Below are 17287 nucleotides of genomic sequence, written 5' to 3' on the forward strand. Positions count from 1 at the left end.
ATAGAGTCTACTTAAGAGGGACTGAGGAGAAATGCTGGCATGTCTTGTCTGCACTGCAGACAGAGCAACCGCAGTACAGGGATAGCATGACCTTTAATTGACCTGTGGGTAATGCTCTATGTGAATGACTGAGGCAGAGGAAGAGCCGGGCAACAGCTGCTGCCAGGCATCCATCGGATCTAGACTAGCTACATGCAATAGGATGTGATCCATCAGATCTAGACCAGCTACATGTAATGGGATGTGATCCATCAGATCTAGACCAGCTACATGCAATAGGATGTGATCCATCAGATCTAGACTAGCTACATGTAATGGGATGTGATCCACCTGATTAAGTGCAGCCACACACAACGGGATGTGATCAATCTGATCGAGTCTAGCCACAAGTAATGGTATGTTATCCATCAGATTGACTCTAGCCAGACATAATGGGATGTGATTCGTCAAATCATGTCTAGCAACACACACACAGGTAGAGAGCGAAAAAAGGGCCAGATCGCAGAAAACCCTGAAACACCAGTTGACTAAGTTAATCTGGGGGTTTTGACATGGCTTAACAGAGAATGCCCACAGAGAATATTCAGCAATTAGAAAGACCCTAAACTTAACACCCCAGTAGGAATTTGGCTTAAATTATTTTACTGGGCTATATCCCCAATTCTTTTATTTCACAGCGAAAATAATATACACTAATTATTAGTAATATTAAATCAAAATTTAAAAAATTTCAGTGTCACTAACTAACTGAACAGAGATATCAAGATAGCACAAAACAAATATCAAATAATTTTTAAAAGGAAGCTACTATCAACATACAGACTCTGACCATAAAGAAAGGACGCCACGAAAAAGTATGGATGGTTAGTGAGGAATGTCTTTACAAACACTGTGGGTCAGGAGAAGTTGAAAAATAACAACCATCCCTACTCCGCTGCCTTAAATATGATTCAGTAAGTAAAATTTATATCCTGAAATTTAAAGGAAGAACTGCGAGGCAGAACACAAAGGTTGTGCAGGCACTTCCCAGGATAAAGTATTGCTAGAGCAGGTGAGTATTAGACACTGTATGACATGGTGGTTAGAGACATTCTATATAAGGTCTCAGTGCCCCTGCACACACCTGAGGTCAGCTTCAGAGATCAACAGGGGCTATAGAATGTAGCACCTTGACAGTCTGTTTGTAGTGGGTGTGTGAATACCTGTGGGATGGCCTGAAATCCACAACATTCACTGGCCTCCTCCTCTGTCGTGCAGACATCAAGACGATACACACACTGTGCACAAAACGTAAACAAACACCCAAATGTGGCAAGCTAGCGTCTAACTGGGTGCAGCCTGATGAGATGCTTTTAATCCGTTTAGCGGCGTGAAGAACAGTGACCTCCGGGGAGACGGAGATGAGGCCTGGCTGACTGACAGTACGGAGCCTGATGAGATTAGGAGGCTGGTTAGGCCCTCCCCACCTCACCCCGTAACCTCATACAAGCCAACCACACAACCAATACTCCAGTTAAGGCCTCCCCGAGACGTTCTTCCACGCCCCCCCACCCCAGCCAACTGACTGAAGAACAGCTCGAGCGCGGGCCGCGGCACACACCGAAGAACCGCTCGTCTCCGAAGACGTCAGAGAGCTCACACTTGAAAAACCGTGTCAACCCCAACGATTTTCAAGTAGATTTTTTCTTCTCTCCCTTACATGCTTCAAAGGCATTTGATCTGCCTCCCTTGGCATCGAGGAGCAGAGTTGGCATGCTAGGGTTTAAACCCCTTCGTCTCTGATCTTTATTCGCTTGTATGTTGTTTTAATAAAACATGAACAGTTTGCTTGCTGCAGCAAAACGTATGCCAAGGTGAAAACCGTAATGAACGTAAGAAGCCCATTATGAAGGGGGAAACAAAAGGAGTAATAAAACGTTGATGACAAAAGGCAACGTTTCTGATGTCGAATATCTTTCATACCTGGGTGTAACAGGCGGTATTATAGTCATTAAAACATGCTCTCCTGCAGCAAAGGGAAATCGCACCATAGGGAAATTGTCTTTTCCACGGTTAAATTAAACCCATGCTTCACATGTATATTTAAATGATGAAAGCAATAAGTGTGTGCATGTGGAAATTCAAAAGAGAAGTGTGCGCATAAGCGGCGCAGGGACCAGTGGCCAAACTAACCGCGCTTCGACGACGTCCGATTCGAGTGACAATCCTGCTGAGCTTTAATCAGGTAAAGCTTTTAATGCACCGACTGTTTGGAAATGTTTCTCCTCAGCGCTGGTTCTGAAGAGCTTCAGGTACAGTGTAACACAAAAGCAGCCCACGCAGACCATTTTGACCCCAGGTGAAGCTGTTCTGACTACACCCACTGGATAACCACGGAGTTGACCGCCAAGGTCACTGGATTCTGTACAGATCTAAAATACACTTCCGTACATACAGGGACAGGTTAGGGAATAGGTAAAAGATAGAAACAGGCTGGTTCTGGTCCATCAGGTGAGTTCGTCATGGGGGAAGCCTCGCTTAGCCGGGCTTACAGAGAAACCAGTCTACTACTGGGACGCTGCCTTTTTAGCGGCATTTGTTACACTGCAAAACAAGGAAAAACTTGTCAGACTCCTTGGTCGTTTGTAGGGTATTTTGAAATATATTTTTTGCGTGATATTCCTAAAGAAGTTAACTTCTTCATGGTTTGTTACATTCCTACAATGCAAATGAGTATTGCAATACTGGTCCCAGCCCTTTTAACTACACTTCAACAGCTAAATACTGCGGTATGGATCTGTATAGATCTGGCCCCAGCAGACGACTAAATGCGGACCTTGGTATTTACACTGAAATAACTGCCCCTGTTTCTGACCAAATCCGGCCAAAAATAAATGTGCGCAGCATTGGAGACGAATGATTACCCTACACCCTGCTTTAAAAGTTGCGAAAAGGCAAGCGGGCCTAGGAATGACACCACGTGTCTCTCACACAGAGGCAGAGGGATCCAAACTGCCCCTACAATCTTAAATTTGAAACATTTGCATAATATAATATCTCCCATATTTGCAATCTCCAATCAGGCAAACAGAGGGAACTTCTTAGCAGAGGAGTTAAGTCAAGATATTGGTCTTGACCCGAGGTGGAACTTGGTGGAAGTAGAATCCAAGGACACTTCAGCCCACATAGTGGAGGCTGACTTAACGCTTTCTAGGGTGGCACATCAGAGGCTTGTGAAGCCGCACCAAGGATGTTCCCCTGTCAGCAGAGAGGCAGGGTTGGAAACCAACCAGACGGAAATGAAAGTGCTCTGAGCTCAACCTACATCACTCCCACATCTTTACCTGCTTTGTCGGGTAACCTTGAGCTGCCTTGCAGCATTCCCCAGATGCATTCAAGGTTACAGCCCTGACTCTATAGTGACTCTATAGTGCAACATTTCTTTTTGAAAATTGTTTTTTACAGTTCACATTTCAAAATTGGGAACCGGGTTGGCTGCTTCAAATTTATTTGAAAGGCTGTGTGGAAAATATTTCACTTAATGTAACACTGAATGACAGGTCAACACAACGACAAAAAGATCTGAGCCACTCGGTCTGAAGCCTCTTTTAATCATAGCCCTTCAGAGAGCACCCCCCCCCCCCAGCCGGCGCTGAGAGCAAAGCACACACAGTCAAAGGGCTTTCAGCAGCCTCTGGAGCGAAGCAGCTAACTACAGCAGCCAGCAGACAAGCTCCAATCATTTCACTACAATTGATGGGCATGTGGATTATAGACTCAGGAAATCTCTCTGCCATCTGACAGCGTTGTAGATGTTAGAGCCAGCTAGCGTTAAGGGGACCTGAAGGACACGGTTAGAAACGGTCCGGAGGAGGTGGAGGCACTGTTTTAGTCTTCACAAATTAATGGGTATGGCGCAAAGAGACCAGTATCATGGGGCCAAGAGGAACGGCCTGGAGGACGAGGTGGTCAGAACGGTCGTGAACGCTCAGAATGGGCAAAGCAACAATCTCCCGTACTGCCCAGGGCTTCCATTTGTCTTGTCTTACATGTGTGTTGATGGTCTCGGTGAACGAACTGGCAGAAATTGGAAACCGGACAAGATCTCCATCTCACAGATGAGGACCAATTGCACTTCTATTTTTCTGAACCTCAAAATCCCAAGAAAAAACAAAGACAGATCGACAGGTTTTCAAAACAAGGGAAAACCCATTATCTAATGCACAGCAGGCAACATTTGACACAACATGCAAAACTGTGCTGAACTCACAACATCTGCCAGCGAAGAGAAGCACACAATCAGCCTGGCTGCCATTGTCAACTTGGTTGGTTTCTTTTTGAGCAATGCGGGCTTGCACTTTTGTGTCGCTGAGCTATACAAGGCCCCCCACCCCCCGCCGCCGCCCTCGCCTCTGCAGAGGCAGCGCAAGGCCGCCAGAGATTGGAGGCAAAGTGACGTCCTCCAGTTTATCCTCCCCGAAAGCCTTCCTGTGCTCTCAGTTCCACATGAGAGATCTGATGAAAGCCGTTTGTCAGTGTGCCACTTAATTATCGGGCTGTGGAGCTGCGTCTTGTAGTATCCCTCCACTGACAATGGCTGCCAGGGCAGACCTATACAGTGCCCAGCCCACACACTAACAAGCACCCTGCTTAGGTGCCTAGTGCCCAACGCCCACTGAATAGTGGAATACATTAACCGCTACAAAGATGTATTGGGCAGCAGCTATAAGTCAGGCTTTATATACAGCCGTGCGAAAAACTAAAAGGAGTACGACATGGGAAAGTGCTCAGTAGCCTGTTCTGTAGGGTTAAGATCAGAGTAATACTGGAAAAGAGAGCAATTGCCAAATGCTAAAAGCACGTATTTTTTTTTTTGCGGTAGAGGTCCTAATTATGAGGGTAAGAATGTGGCACGTGCTGTACGTTACGTTTCGCCTTGGCCAGGCTGCTTCTTTGACAGTGACTTCGTAAAGACATAATCAGATAATGGGGAATGATGTGGTCTTTTGGTGCCATGAGGTACGGCAAAGGAACAGAAAATAATAATGTTGACCTATAATTCGGTTCCATGTCTATATCAAAGTCCTTTATATTTCCCCAATAAGAGCAATGATGAAAGCATATAACTCAGATCTGCTCTGCCATTCTTGGCACAGTCAAACGTTTTAAATGCCTAAGAATAGCAGAATTATTTATCCAGGAGGGAAAGGATAAAAAAAAAAGGCAGATCCCAGGCAGCGAGAGGGTCAAACGGGAGTAACAGGACACTGAAAAAAAGCATCAGGACTTTTTATTTAAACATCATGGAGACGGAAATGACATGCCAGCTATGATTGAGCACCACTAAAGGCAGAAGGAAGCAGGTTTTTCGCGCTTGAGACAATTTCATCAGAAAAGTGGTTGCTGTCTGGCTACCCAAGACATTCACTATGCTGGGCAAACTGGGTGCCTCTGGGAATTCGGCTGTTCAATGACTTGCAAGAAATTAATATTTTACATAGAACCACAGAAAACCAGCAGGGAGAAGACAGGGATGGATAAAGGGGCCGTAAACCAACATGGGCTCTTCAGGTTCACATTTACTTCCACCGCCCGAAACCTCTGGATGTAAATAAAGTAATAAGAAATACAAAAGATCCCATAAAAGGTAAGAGAGAAACTGTCTTTGAACCTCATTCAGAGTTACGTAGACAGGATCATTCAAACAAAACAAACTGAAGTGCATATGAGGCGGCCAAAAACGTCATCCATTTGCATCACATGCAGACAGAGGATGACTCAATCCCTTAACCGGGGTAGCTCTCCCTCTGTAACCTGTCCTCAGGGTGCATTATTCCATTTTGACAGGAATGTACCTGATGAACAGAGACGCACTTTCAGACTTTGAAGTGCTGCCTGGGCTTCCTTACTCCCTTACAGACCGAACCGGAACTTGTCCTGGATCCAATTTGACTTGCTAGTGAAGTCAATGTCACGGCCCTCCTAAACAGTCCATTAGCCAAGTAGATGTAGAGCCGGACCCGTTTACCCATCAATAATACACAGCAGTGGTCAAACGAGGCCAGCCACCGCAGAGCTTCCCTTCACCCCTCTACACGCCCACATTAACGGGCAAATTCAGAGGCAATTAATTGGTGCAGAGAATGGTTGATGGGGGCTGTGGCCTCAAGGCTAGCAGAGCCAGAGGGAGCAGGGCTCAAAGCCAGGTCCTAGACCACCCAGAGCATGAACCCCACACCCATCTGTACTGAACCCCATCCACGGTCATGCTAGCAGCCAATACCCCTTGCATCATCTACCTACACAGACTTACAGAAAGAGGTAGCAAAACCCGAAGGTAACAATAAACCAAACCCAAGGTAACGTTAACCGTTCACCTTGGTTGCCGCTAAGATCCTAAGGTACAACAATATAGTCCCAAGACTTTCAAGTACTAAGCACAGACGACATGATCGCCTGCAGGCCATGTCGTCTGCCCTGGAAAAGTATTCCGCATTAAAAAAAGAAAAAAAACCTGGCCTTGCCTCAAATTCACTGGCAGAAATTCCTTTTTGATCCTTGTTTAATGGGACTTTCATTGGATAAATTAACTGCAGAAAACATGCACTGAAAACACAGACATTGACAAACGAGCAATTACAACCAGAGATATTCATGTGTCATATCCTTGGCTGCCGTGACCTGCAATTAGCCCCGCTGATGCTGGATGGGAGAGTTGTGGCTGTCAATAGGAGCAGAGGGACGGCTGAGCGGCCCGTTCTGACACGTCATCCATCACCGGTTCCGCTCCGCTGCCACAGCTGTATCCACTGTCCCACCTCTCCCCAGAGCGCTGACCCCTGAACGAGGACGTGCGAGCGCCGAGATCAAGTTCCCCTTCGGAGAAAACGGCCTCCTTTACGATTTTTCTATCACACCGACCTGATCAACGGGACAATATCCAGCCGTGTGTTATCCTTCGCAGAGATGTCTGCCGTTTCAATGCAGGAAGGAGAGAATGTAAATGGATGAGGGAGGCTATTAGCTGTGGGAGAATGACAGGAAGGGTGACCGGGGTTAAGTAATTACCTTGGAGTAGAAAGGACAGATTAAACAATGATGAAATGAAACGACACTGGCTTGCCATGTTCTCGCTATAATTACCATTCGTGCTGATTAGATCAACACGTCAATCATAGGCCCGGCTACCTCTAGTTGTATTTCTTATCGGATGACAGTGATGAGCAGCGTGAACACGTGCCGCGTGGCTTAGGTCCTGCTCGGTCCATCTGCATGTAGCCACAGAGGGCTTACCGAAGACTGCTTACACACCCCAGGCCACATCACCAGCCCATCTCACGTTTCTCTGGACCACCTTCTCACACGGCTAATTAGTCTTACCTCACTCTTCACTTCAAAAAAATAAAAAATAAAAAACATGGGGCATGGGAGAGCAGCCGACAAATTAGCAGCAAGCTTTGCGGGAGGCTAACGGGTCTACAGGGAGAGGCGGGCTACCTCAATTAGGGAAATTATTAATTAATGAAATCCAACCCAGACCAGAATGGAGAAAGGCAGCGAGAACTCTGTCAGACGAGTACTTTGTGAAAAACTTAATGATTTGCTTATCATCCGTCCCTTTGAGTATTAATGAAATGTGTCTGTATGTGTCTATAGCCAGTAGAAGTAGCAGTAGCCAGACCAGACAAGGTGGATTCAACCGGGCAAATTGAGAGTTAAAGATGGATTACAAGGGCTAGGTTCTATTTATGGAATGCAGATTTATCCTGGTTCACAGCATCTCTCCCCATCTCTCCCTGCCCTTCTCCACCTACATCTCTCGCCCTCTCTCCCTGCCCTTCTCCACCTACATCTCTCCCCATCTCTCGCCCTCTCTTCCTGCCCTTCTCCACCTACATCTCTCGCCCTCTCTTCCTGCCCTTCTCCACCTACATCTCTCCCCATCACTCCCCCACCCACTTTCTAGGAAACCCCAGTATCTACAAAAGGCCACGCTCAGACTCAAACGGCCCTAACGCTGGAAGGTTATTAATAGGCCTTCAATGAAAATGAGAGGGGAAGTTTTCAATTCAAACGTGACTGTCCAAGCTGAGACTTTGTTGATTAGGGTTCATTACACAAGAATGGCTAAGCTTAGGTTAGACTTCTTACCATGACAAAAATCACATCCACAATGCAATAAAAACTCACGGTTTTCATTCATTCAATTCAAATTGGTTGCAAAAAGGATGGCAGAAGGATACTCCCATGGCCCTTTATTTTCCCTTCAGAAGAACAGCTAATATATAAATTCCAGTTATAGGAGTTTTTTTAATTGCCTAAATTTACTTGCAGCTCAGTATAATGTGGGGAATCCCTCCCCCACCAAAACTGAACACAGTCTACATTTTCATCTTTCAGATGGCATGAAGCAGGGGCAAAGCCCACTGGAGGTAATTACCTCAGTCGCCACAAAAGGGAACAGATCTAGAAAAGCCATAGGAATACAGGAACAGAAGCCCCCCCCCTTTCCTGGCTCATTAGAGGCATACGTCTCAGAGGCGCTGAGTTCATCCTTCCACTGGAGTCTGATGTGTTGTGGTACCGTGATGAGTGTCAGGCCAACCCCCCAATCGGCCCCCAGTACAACTACCACTACCGGCACAACGCCCGGCACAACTCCCGCCGCCACCGCCGGCACAAAGCCTGGCACAACGGCCAGTACAACTCGCACCGCTGCCAGTACAACTCCCGGCACAATCCCCGGTACAACCCATACCGTTGCCGGTACAAATGCTGGTACAACAACCCACAAGTGAAGAATGATGCTAAGGCATCCAAAACAAGTTTCAGGGAAAAGGAAAAAAAGGGGGAAAACCCAGAAGTGGGTAATGTTTAGGCTGACGTGCTTTTATGAAATGGAACCTATAGATCATAGGCTGCACTGTGAAATCATGGGGGCAGAGACGCTGTTATTTTTATACACAGTGTCGACTCCTCACTCAGCGGGGTGTCGGGACAGCAGCTCCTGCCAAATGGATCCGAGGAATGCCAGCCAGCATATCCTCCGCGCCCACTCCGAGGGGCAGAGTGCGAGGCGGTGGGGAGAGGGGCAAGGTGAGGCTGGTGGGCGGGCGGCCGCGCTGGAGCTTCCTGACACGGGAACCCGCCTCACAGCAGGATCAAACCGGCTGCCGAATGAATCACTACACGGATCCCACAGCCGACACAGCCGGGCCGCGCAGCCACTTCTGCTGCATCTACAATTAACAGCAATCTGGGGAGAGACCGAGTCGCTAAAAATAATCCCACGCGCACACAAAAAACAAAAAAATAAAATAAAACAGGCCTCTCGCTTAGCACTGGCTTTGACACAGCACTACCAAACGGCGTTCTAAAATGATCGGGTTTCCTTTTTCGGACACGGGGGAAAATAAGCGTTACTCTCTAAATATGTAACTCGGTTGCTGAATTATTCAGCAACAGCAAAGCGTTAAAAATTTAAATGCTTGCTTAACAACGTAATGATGATACAAGCTGGAGAAGCAGATGGAGGTATCACAGATTCTAGCGCTGAGGCAATTTTGCACGTCCACATTCCACACCCCGAAAGCCGAGCTCGGGGTGATTGAGATAGCAGGGGCAGAGAGAGACACACAAACACTCGTACCTGACCGGTAGTATTTAAAATAGGAGACGTGTGCTGCAGACGCCGCGTTAGCGAGCGCTAACGCTATCTCCAAAGTAAATAACGTCCCGAGGCACGCCGGCTCAAAATCAATTCTTAAAAAAATAGAAACGCCGCCGGGCTGCTATTATTAAACCTGCGCCAACCAATAGGAACGGCGACCTTTGATCTGTTGAGGGTGATGCGCATTTGCATTTTATAATGAGATCAGAAAGGCTATGTCTGTCCAGACCCCCACCGCGCCCCAGCACAGAAGGCAGCGGTGCGCCCTGTCTTCGGTCCACACACGGGCCGGTGAGACACCGGAGCAGCAGAGGGGGTGGGGCTGCAGTAAGGGAGACTGCGCTGTTGGGCAATCATCACAAGCAGCATTAATTGTTTTCCTTCGTCCCTGAACACAAGTTTGAAAAAAACATGGGGGGGGGGTGGGGGGGGGGTTAAACCATGCCAGTAGCAACAATCTCCTCCGCAACAGTTAAAGCTCAAAGAACAAACATTTCAGGCATTTTTAAACTGGTCGAGAACCGCTCCACATTTTCTTTGGCATCTTTCTCTGGCATTCCTCACCTGTGAGAAATACAGCAAGGAATTTTCTGGAGGGAGAGTTTCTGCCTACACTGGACAACATTATCAGTGGGGAGCTGAGGATGGGGGTGGGTGGCAAGGTGTGTGTGCGCATGTTCGTGCGTGCGCGCATGTGATGTTTGCTTTGTGAGACGCTTCCAGCCATACTGTTGCCAAGGGGACTCCTCGGGAGAGATGTTACCACTAACACAATCTGGTTTCCTGAAGTAGGAGCGCAGCAAAAAGGGTTTTTTTTCTGCCGTCATCTATGGGGCCCTGACATCTGCCACGAGCCCAGCCACACGTTTTCAGTCTTCCTGATCAGATCAGACGGGCGGTTCGTCGCAGGATTATAAACCTGTTTTGTAAACAGAGATTTCAAATCTCTGAGGATAACAAAGGCTTTTGCACGGAATTGGTGTCCTGTAATCCTAGAGTATACACATATTTAATGCTTTTAGGCTGAGGTTTATAATGTGTGATCCTTAGTTGTGTGACAATGTGTTTTCTGCCCCAGCCAATAGGCTGTGGGCTCTGAGGTGAGAGCCAGTCACGACAAAGGATTCTAAGCAAAAATACTTCAGCCCTAGCCAATAAGCTGCGTGCTGCAAGGAGAGCCAGTCACAGCAGGGCCGTGGTAAGAATAAAGAGGTAGATGGATCAGGTAGAACTTGATGGCTTTAAAATGTATTAGCGGCCTATCAGACAGGAGCCAGCCAGTGTCAAACTCATAAGCTTACAAACTGACCCTCAGCCAAATCTTCCGATAGCATTAACTCCTTATGCTCAGGACCATACACAGGTTTGAAAAATGACAAGAACGATAGCTGAGAAAGGAGACTGATAAGCGCCTAAATATGAACACAGAGGCTGTAGAATTACGTGCTTTAAATAAAATCAGAGCTCAGGCTTCACGCTTCAGTGCCGTAAAGGTTAGATGGACGACCACTCTGCACTCGAGCAACGCGCCACAACAAGTTCCATCTCTTCCACAAAGCAGACAACTTCCCCAAATGTTTAGTTAAACGTGTGATGGGAAAAGATGCTGCAAATTCAGAGGATTGTGCCTTTTGAAAGCTAAGATTTGGACAATAAACACTGCATGGATGAAATGACAGTGATCCCAAACAGGTCCGTATCATAAATCTGATGACACCTATACTGTCAAGGTTTATGGTCACTATGTTTGGTCTACATTTACAAGATGACATGGCGACATACCGTGGTTGGTTCCGAACACAATTAGACCATTGTGGTCGATGTTGTCACGACATCTCTAAATGCGCCAACATTTAAATCAGTTTTTCTGATTTGCCTGATGGAAGCCCAACACTTATATCTGCCATGTCATTACCTAGCTGGTAATGTCAGCAAAATAATGAGTTTTCAATTACAAACAGGCCGTCTTAGATTGTGTACAGAACAGGAGCTGTGTGATGGCAGGAATGCTGCCAACCAAAAACCTACAGACAATAGAGGTAAGTGACGTTCAGTGTATAGTTTGACCCATGTCCTTTAAACCACTGGCCACTTTGGAGAATCAACAAGCCGTTTACTCCTCTCACTCAAACCCTACTCATATTTCCATCCTAGTTGCTCCTAACCCACGTCTTCCAAGAACATTATTACCATGTAACTGTAACCACAGGGATTTCACCTAACCCACATATTTCCTGGAACATTGTTATATCACTGTATGAGCGATTTCAAGAAAAGTATAGTGGAAGTTTAAAAAACACATGGAGCCCTGTGCGTGATGTTTGGTTTCAGCCTTATGTCAGGTGAACGGTTGTGTCCTCAGCTCTGGTTAAGTTCCAGAATTTAGGAATGGTTTTGGTTCAACAGCCACGATGGGTGCCGTTTCTTGTGGGAAACCCTTTAAAGCACCTTATCCATATAGGTCAATTCCCGCTAGTGGACAGAGTTAAAAGTCCAACCAACGGCATCGGACTGGGCGGTGCTGATGCGCCAAACCTGGAGGAGACCGGATCATTTCATTTCATTAGGGCAAGCTCCACATACCCCTGCAACGAAACTGACGGGAATTGGTCATTTGGAGTGGAGAGACTGAGCTGGCCTGGAGTTAACCAAGAACATGACACAGAGGTTTGGTTTGAAAACCCAAGAAACCCCGCTCGTTTCTATCATTTCACAACATGCTCAACGATGTCGAAACCAAACGGGATGAGGGGGGATAAAATAGGCTTCAGAGGGGGTGATGTATCCCCAGGCAAGGATCCATGTAAGGAGCATACTGGGCCAGGAAAACATACAAGACGGGTTTCTCCATGTACAAACTATTCCCTAAACAACACGGTTCCCTTCAGCTTATAGCCGACCATACAGCACCATATGAAAAGGGAGACTAGATATTTAAACTGCTCTGCATCGCTTCAGCGGGCAAACATTTATCAAAAGTGCTTTAGAGAGCCGGAGAGGGTGTGAGAAAGGCTCGGTCTAATTGCCTGCTAGCGGACGACGTGTTCATATTCGTTCCTTCATAAGCAAAACCCCGCCGCATTCATATTTCTGACCTTGATGAATTATCCGTTCTTATTGACAGCTCTTATTGACGTTTCTTAAAAGCGCCGGCTAATGGAGTTCTATTGAGATGATTAAATGAGTTGCCGGCGCCTGGATTAGCCCGGTCTCATCTCCACGGTGCAGCTTGCATTATCATACGGAGCAGACGCGTGCGTGCGCTGGGTCCTAAATTCCTGCAGCCTGCCGACATCTCCGGGGGAAGAGCGAAGCGGTGACCTACATTCACCCCGCCCAGACGTGCTTGAATCAACTGCCTCACGGACACGCGGGACGCAGACGCAACCTGTGAATGCATTCGTATCGTACTAGGCGCAACCTAGGAGGACCGCGATGGGCGACGACCATTCCCGCATGCTGCCGCGGCATCCACGGTGAACGTTCCAGCATCCTTTTAAAGACAACGCTGCCTTAGGTGACAATAAGGAAAGGACGGTGCTGCACCTTTCACGTCCCCAACCTGAACACCGGCCATCATCTACATCGGGTACAGATGTTCAAACGGACTCTTCCTCCACTAATCCACGGTAAAGATACCACACATCAGAGGTGACACCAAGCCAAATCAAGTAGTTTCATTTTGGATGCTTTCTTATCTCCACCCGAGAGACGAAGGGGGGGGGGGGGGGTGAGAGAGGGAGAAAGACAGTGGGAGAGACGCTCGAACGAACACACACACACACACACACACACACACACACACACACACACACACACACACACACACACACACACACACACACACACACACACACACACACACACACACACACACACACACACACACACACACACACACACACACACACACAGCCTTACTGCAATAAAGCTGTGCCTGAGATTCTACTCCACATAAATGTAGACTGATTGGAAAAGTCATTCTAATATCAATTTCCATCTGGCCTCTTTAAAAGGCAATCAGCATAGCTTCATCTCCGTGTATCATGTACTGCTTGAGATGATGACACAGCACTGGATCTCTCCTACAGCTCATAATGGCCTTCGCCTATCAAGGCATCGGCCATGAATAATGCCACCCATGAATGGGCTGTTTCGTCTGTGCTGGATGCGATATGGCCGTCTCTTGGAATATTAATCCGGGATTTTACACTTCACATTGTTCTCTCAGGGCTGCTCCGATTTCATCCCCCCGTTCAAAGATGTAAGGCACTTAGTGGGCAAAGCACAGCAGGGCACCTCGCCGGGAGCGCTGGGGGAGAGAGAGCACAGCTGGGCCATATAGACTAAAATTAAAGTGAATGGGTGTGTCCAAACCTTTGACTGGCACAGTTTAATGGAATCATTTGTCCGAATTGACGCAATAACGAGTAGGAAAAAAAAGAAACATCAATATTCACCTGATTGTTTATATTACCTTTTAAACTACTACAACTAGTTTTTTGGTTATAGCCATCAGCGGTTTCATTAACAAATCTAACTTATTACCAGACTAATCTGCAGCATAGGGCTACTCAGAGACATCAAGAGAAAAGCCTGAGCTAAGTGGTCGGTACGGTTCGGTCTATAGGCCCCAGCTATAAATCAAGTGGACTCTACAAAATGCTGTTCAGTTAAGCATCTAACTCAACTAAGCCTAACTGACCAGCACATAAAAGTCTACGTTCCAAATCATTTCCTACACAGAGACGTGTTACCGCTCAGCACCGTTAGGGGTCAGGTCCCTGCCAGAACATACCTTCCAGCCGCTGCCTGCTTCCCGGTAGTAGGGGAAGTTGTCACAGATCCACTGGTAGATCTCGCTCAGGGTCATCTTCTTCTTTGGCGAGCTGTTGATGGCGAAGGTGATGAGGCTGGCGTAGCTGTACGGTGGCTTGCCGTCTTTGTGCTGCTGGACCTCCTCCTGGTCCAGCGTGGTGTTTGGGTCCAGCATGGCGCTCTTCTTTCCCATGCCCGGCCCCCCGTGGCCCCCTTGGGCATCCGCCTTCTGGATGGCCGCGCGCATGGTCAACTGAGGCAGCCAGTCCATGGAGGTCAGACTACTCTCCAGCTCCGACGTCATGGCGACGGCAGGCTGGGCTGGGCTGCAGTGGTGGAGGGGGGGGGGGGGGGGTTGGCGGGCAGACGGTAGGCCAGGTGAGGTCAGCTGAGTGCGGGCTGAGGATGAGGCCAGGGCTCCCCCAGCTCAGCGGTCTAGCAGTGTCTCCGAGCGAGGCCTGGAAACAGAAGACAGGAAGGGTTTAGAGCAAGCAGACACATTCTCAGAGTAGACTTCTTAATTAACCACACAAAGGGAACAGAGGCTAGCTACGTGGTTGCTACGCGATTAGTACCACGTTCACATTAGGGAACACAAAGTGCTTCAAACTGGTTTAGAAAACGTTGAAAATACCGGGGTCCTCAGAAAACATGAACGGTTCCCAATTTGCTGCATGAACAGGAAGGTTTGTTTGACTGAGTCGGGCACCAATTCCACATGCTGCTGCACTCCTGTAGAGTGTTATTACAGTTTGGTCTGGGAAAAGAATCAGAGTCGTTTTCACAACACCAGGCAGTGTTTAAACAGTCCCTATTCCCTAACCCCCTGGTCCCAGGACGGCACGCAGGAACTAAAGCCCAGGTGCCCCCACCCCACCACCCCCGCAACGCAGTCCATTCACTCTCCCTGGCCCCGGTGCACTACAGCCCACAGAGCTGACACAGAGTCAATGTTAGCGAGGGAATTGTTTTCACAACTGCCAGCCAAAAGGGGGAATGGCTCAGGAGGAATTCCACCTCTCCTGAGGGTAGTAAACCGCCTGCCCTCCGTCACCCAGAAAACCGTAAACAAGCAGGCTTGTGTCGTCGTGCCAACCGTCCTATCGTCAGCTCAGCCCTCTTTGTCCACCTCGCTTTGTGCCGACATGCAGCCCCCCTGTTTGGGCATGTCGCCCTCTCTGGCGTCAAAATAGCAGCGGAGGAGAGGCCTAATGTTACCGGTTTAGATAGGTGAAGGAAGACGGCCATGCAAAACAAGCCCCTGTGTAAGTGACACGGCGCTCCAGCATAGAGAAAGCCCCATGGTAGAAACAGAGTGGAATCTCGTGCGCGCACTCGCCTCCTCAACAACCCGCCCTGATGTAATAAATACACCCCAGGCCTCGGAGGGCCTGAGGAGCAGCAGGAATGCCCTTCCCTGAGATACTAACACTTGGTCATACCATGCAGATCTAACTCAAAGTGGAGCCTGGAGCTGGGAACATAAAACAACAATGGTGATGGACACCCACCACTTATTGTCCACATTTTGATGAGTAGCCGGTAATAGAATATAACGTTTGAAGAAAATAAAAGTTGGCCATTATGGGTGAATTAACACAGTCCCAAACCATGGCTACAACAATCAAACGTGTAGCAGCAGCAGTTGTAAAAGTAATGCGCTATCATCACTAGGGTTGGGTACCAAACTCAGTACTTTTAAGGGTACCGACCGAATTGCGCCGGTACTAAAGAGTACCGATTCACGAAAAATCAATCGGTACCAAATTTCGGGTGAGACTGTCTCTGGGTGAGACAGAGAGAAAGAGAGAGATGACCTCACCCCTGCAGCGTGTTCAATGTTCAAATCCAACAGAGTCAGGGCAATGGTGAGCCGAAAGCATTCCCAAGTGTGGTTACACTTTTCAAAACTTGTCACAGACAGCGCTTACTGCAATATTTGTGATGCGAAATGCAATGCTGGCCAAGGCAACACGCCTAACTTGAGGAAACACCTGGTCAAAAAAATATTCCTTAAAGCTGAAGCGTGTTCCGTATTTGATAGCAGGAAAGTCAACCGCAGCAGCCGCAGCTAATGTTAGCACTACAAAAGTAATGATTAAAGGTACCAGTATCGGTTCAAATGCGAAAGGCACCCAATCCTAATCATTACATCAACAATTATGACAATTTATTGCAATATAGATTTTCTTCCTCATCTGCTAGCTTAGCTGGAGCCTTGGGGGACTGGCAACTAAGACTCTGACCTGACTAAGGCCAACCTTTCATGCCTCACACAGGCTCCGGGTCGAATTGAAATGAAGACCAGTTGAGACCTGATAATGACATTTCTCATTCTAGATTTATTTTACAACAGGGCATAACACCAAGATCAGAGCTTGACGGACGTTTAGATCAACTAAATACAGTACTAATTGTTCAAATTTCCTTCCGTTTACAATAGGAATCCCCTGCTGTTGCCCGTGAACACGCCGCTTTATGCTAAAAGTGAAGGACCCTTCCATGACAGAAGACAGCCTTCCCCCTCTGCATGGTTTGGCTGGTTCTAACCTGCGGCCAAGTAGCAGTGATCCGCTGCATCCTAATGGGATGATCAAGCAGGGATGAAGAAGCAGGGCCGCGATGCAGTCAGAACCCCATCGGCTCGAGAGGCTGGCCAGCTGACGGCCGGCACGCCGAAGATATGCGCGCCGTCGGCGACATTGAAACCAATGCCATTTGACCCAGTGCTAATGATCCAGACGCTTCACAATCTGCGGGCCAAGCATCTTAATTAAAAGAACCTTGGCCGGGGCAGGAATGATGAAGACCAGACGGCAA

General features: G+C 47.7%; 1 protein-coding gene across 1 annotated transcript in view; it reads right to left on the minus strand.

Annotated features, from left to right (window-relative positions):
- foxj3 (forkhead box J3) overlaps positions 1-17287 on the minus strand; it is a 70760-nt gene that overhangs the window by 24129 nt on the left and 29344 nt on the right. The window contains 1 exon segment of the mRNA XM_010882034.5: positions 14448-14925. Coding sequence (XP_010880336.3) covers positions 14448-14771 — 324 coding nt within the window. The 5' untranslated portion in view covers positions 14772-14925.

Source organism: Esox lucius, chromosome 17 (assembly GCF_011004845.1).
Source record: "Esox lucius isolate fEsoLuc1 chromosome 17, fEsoLuc1.pri, whole genome shotgun sequence".
Taxonomy (NCBI): Eukaryota; Metazoa; Chordata; class Actinopteri; order Esociformes; family Esocidae; genus Esox; species Esox lucius.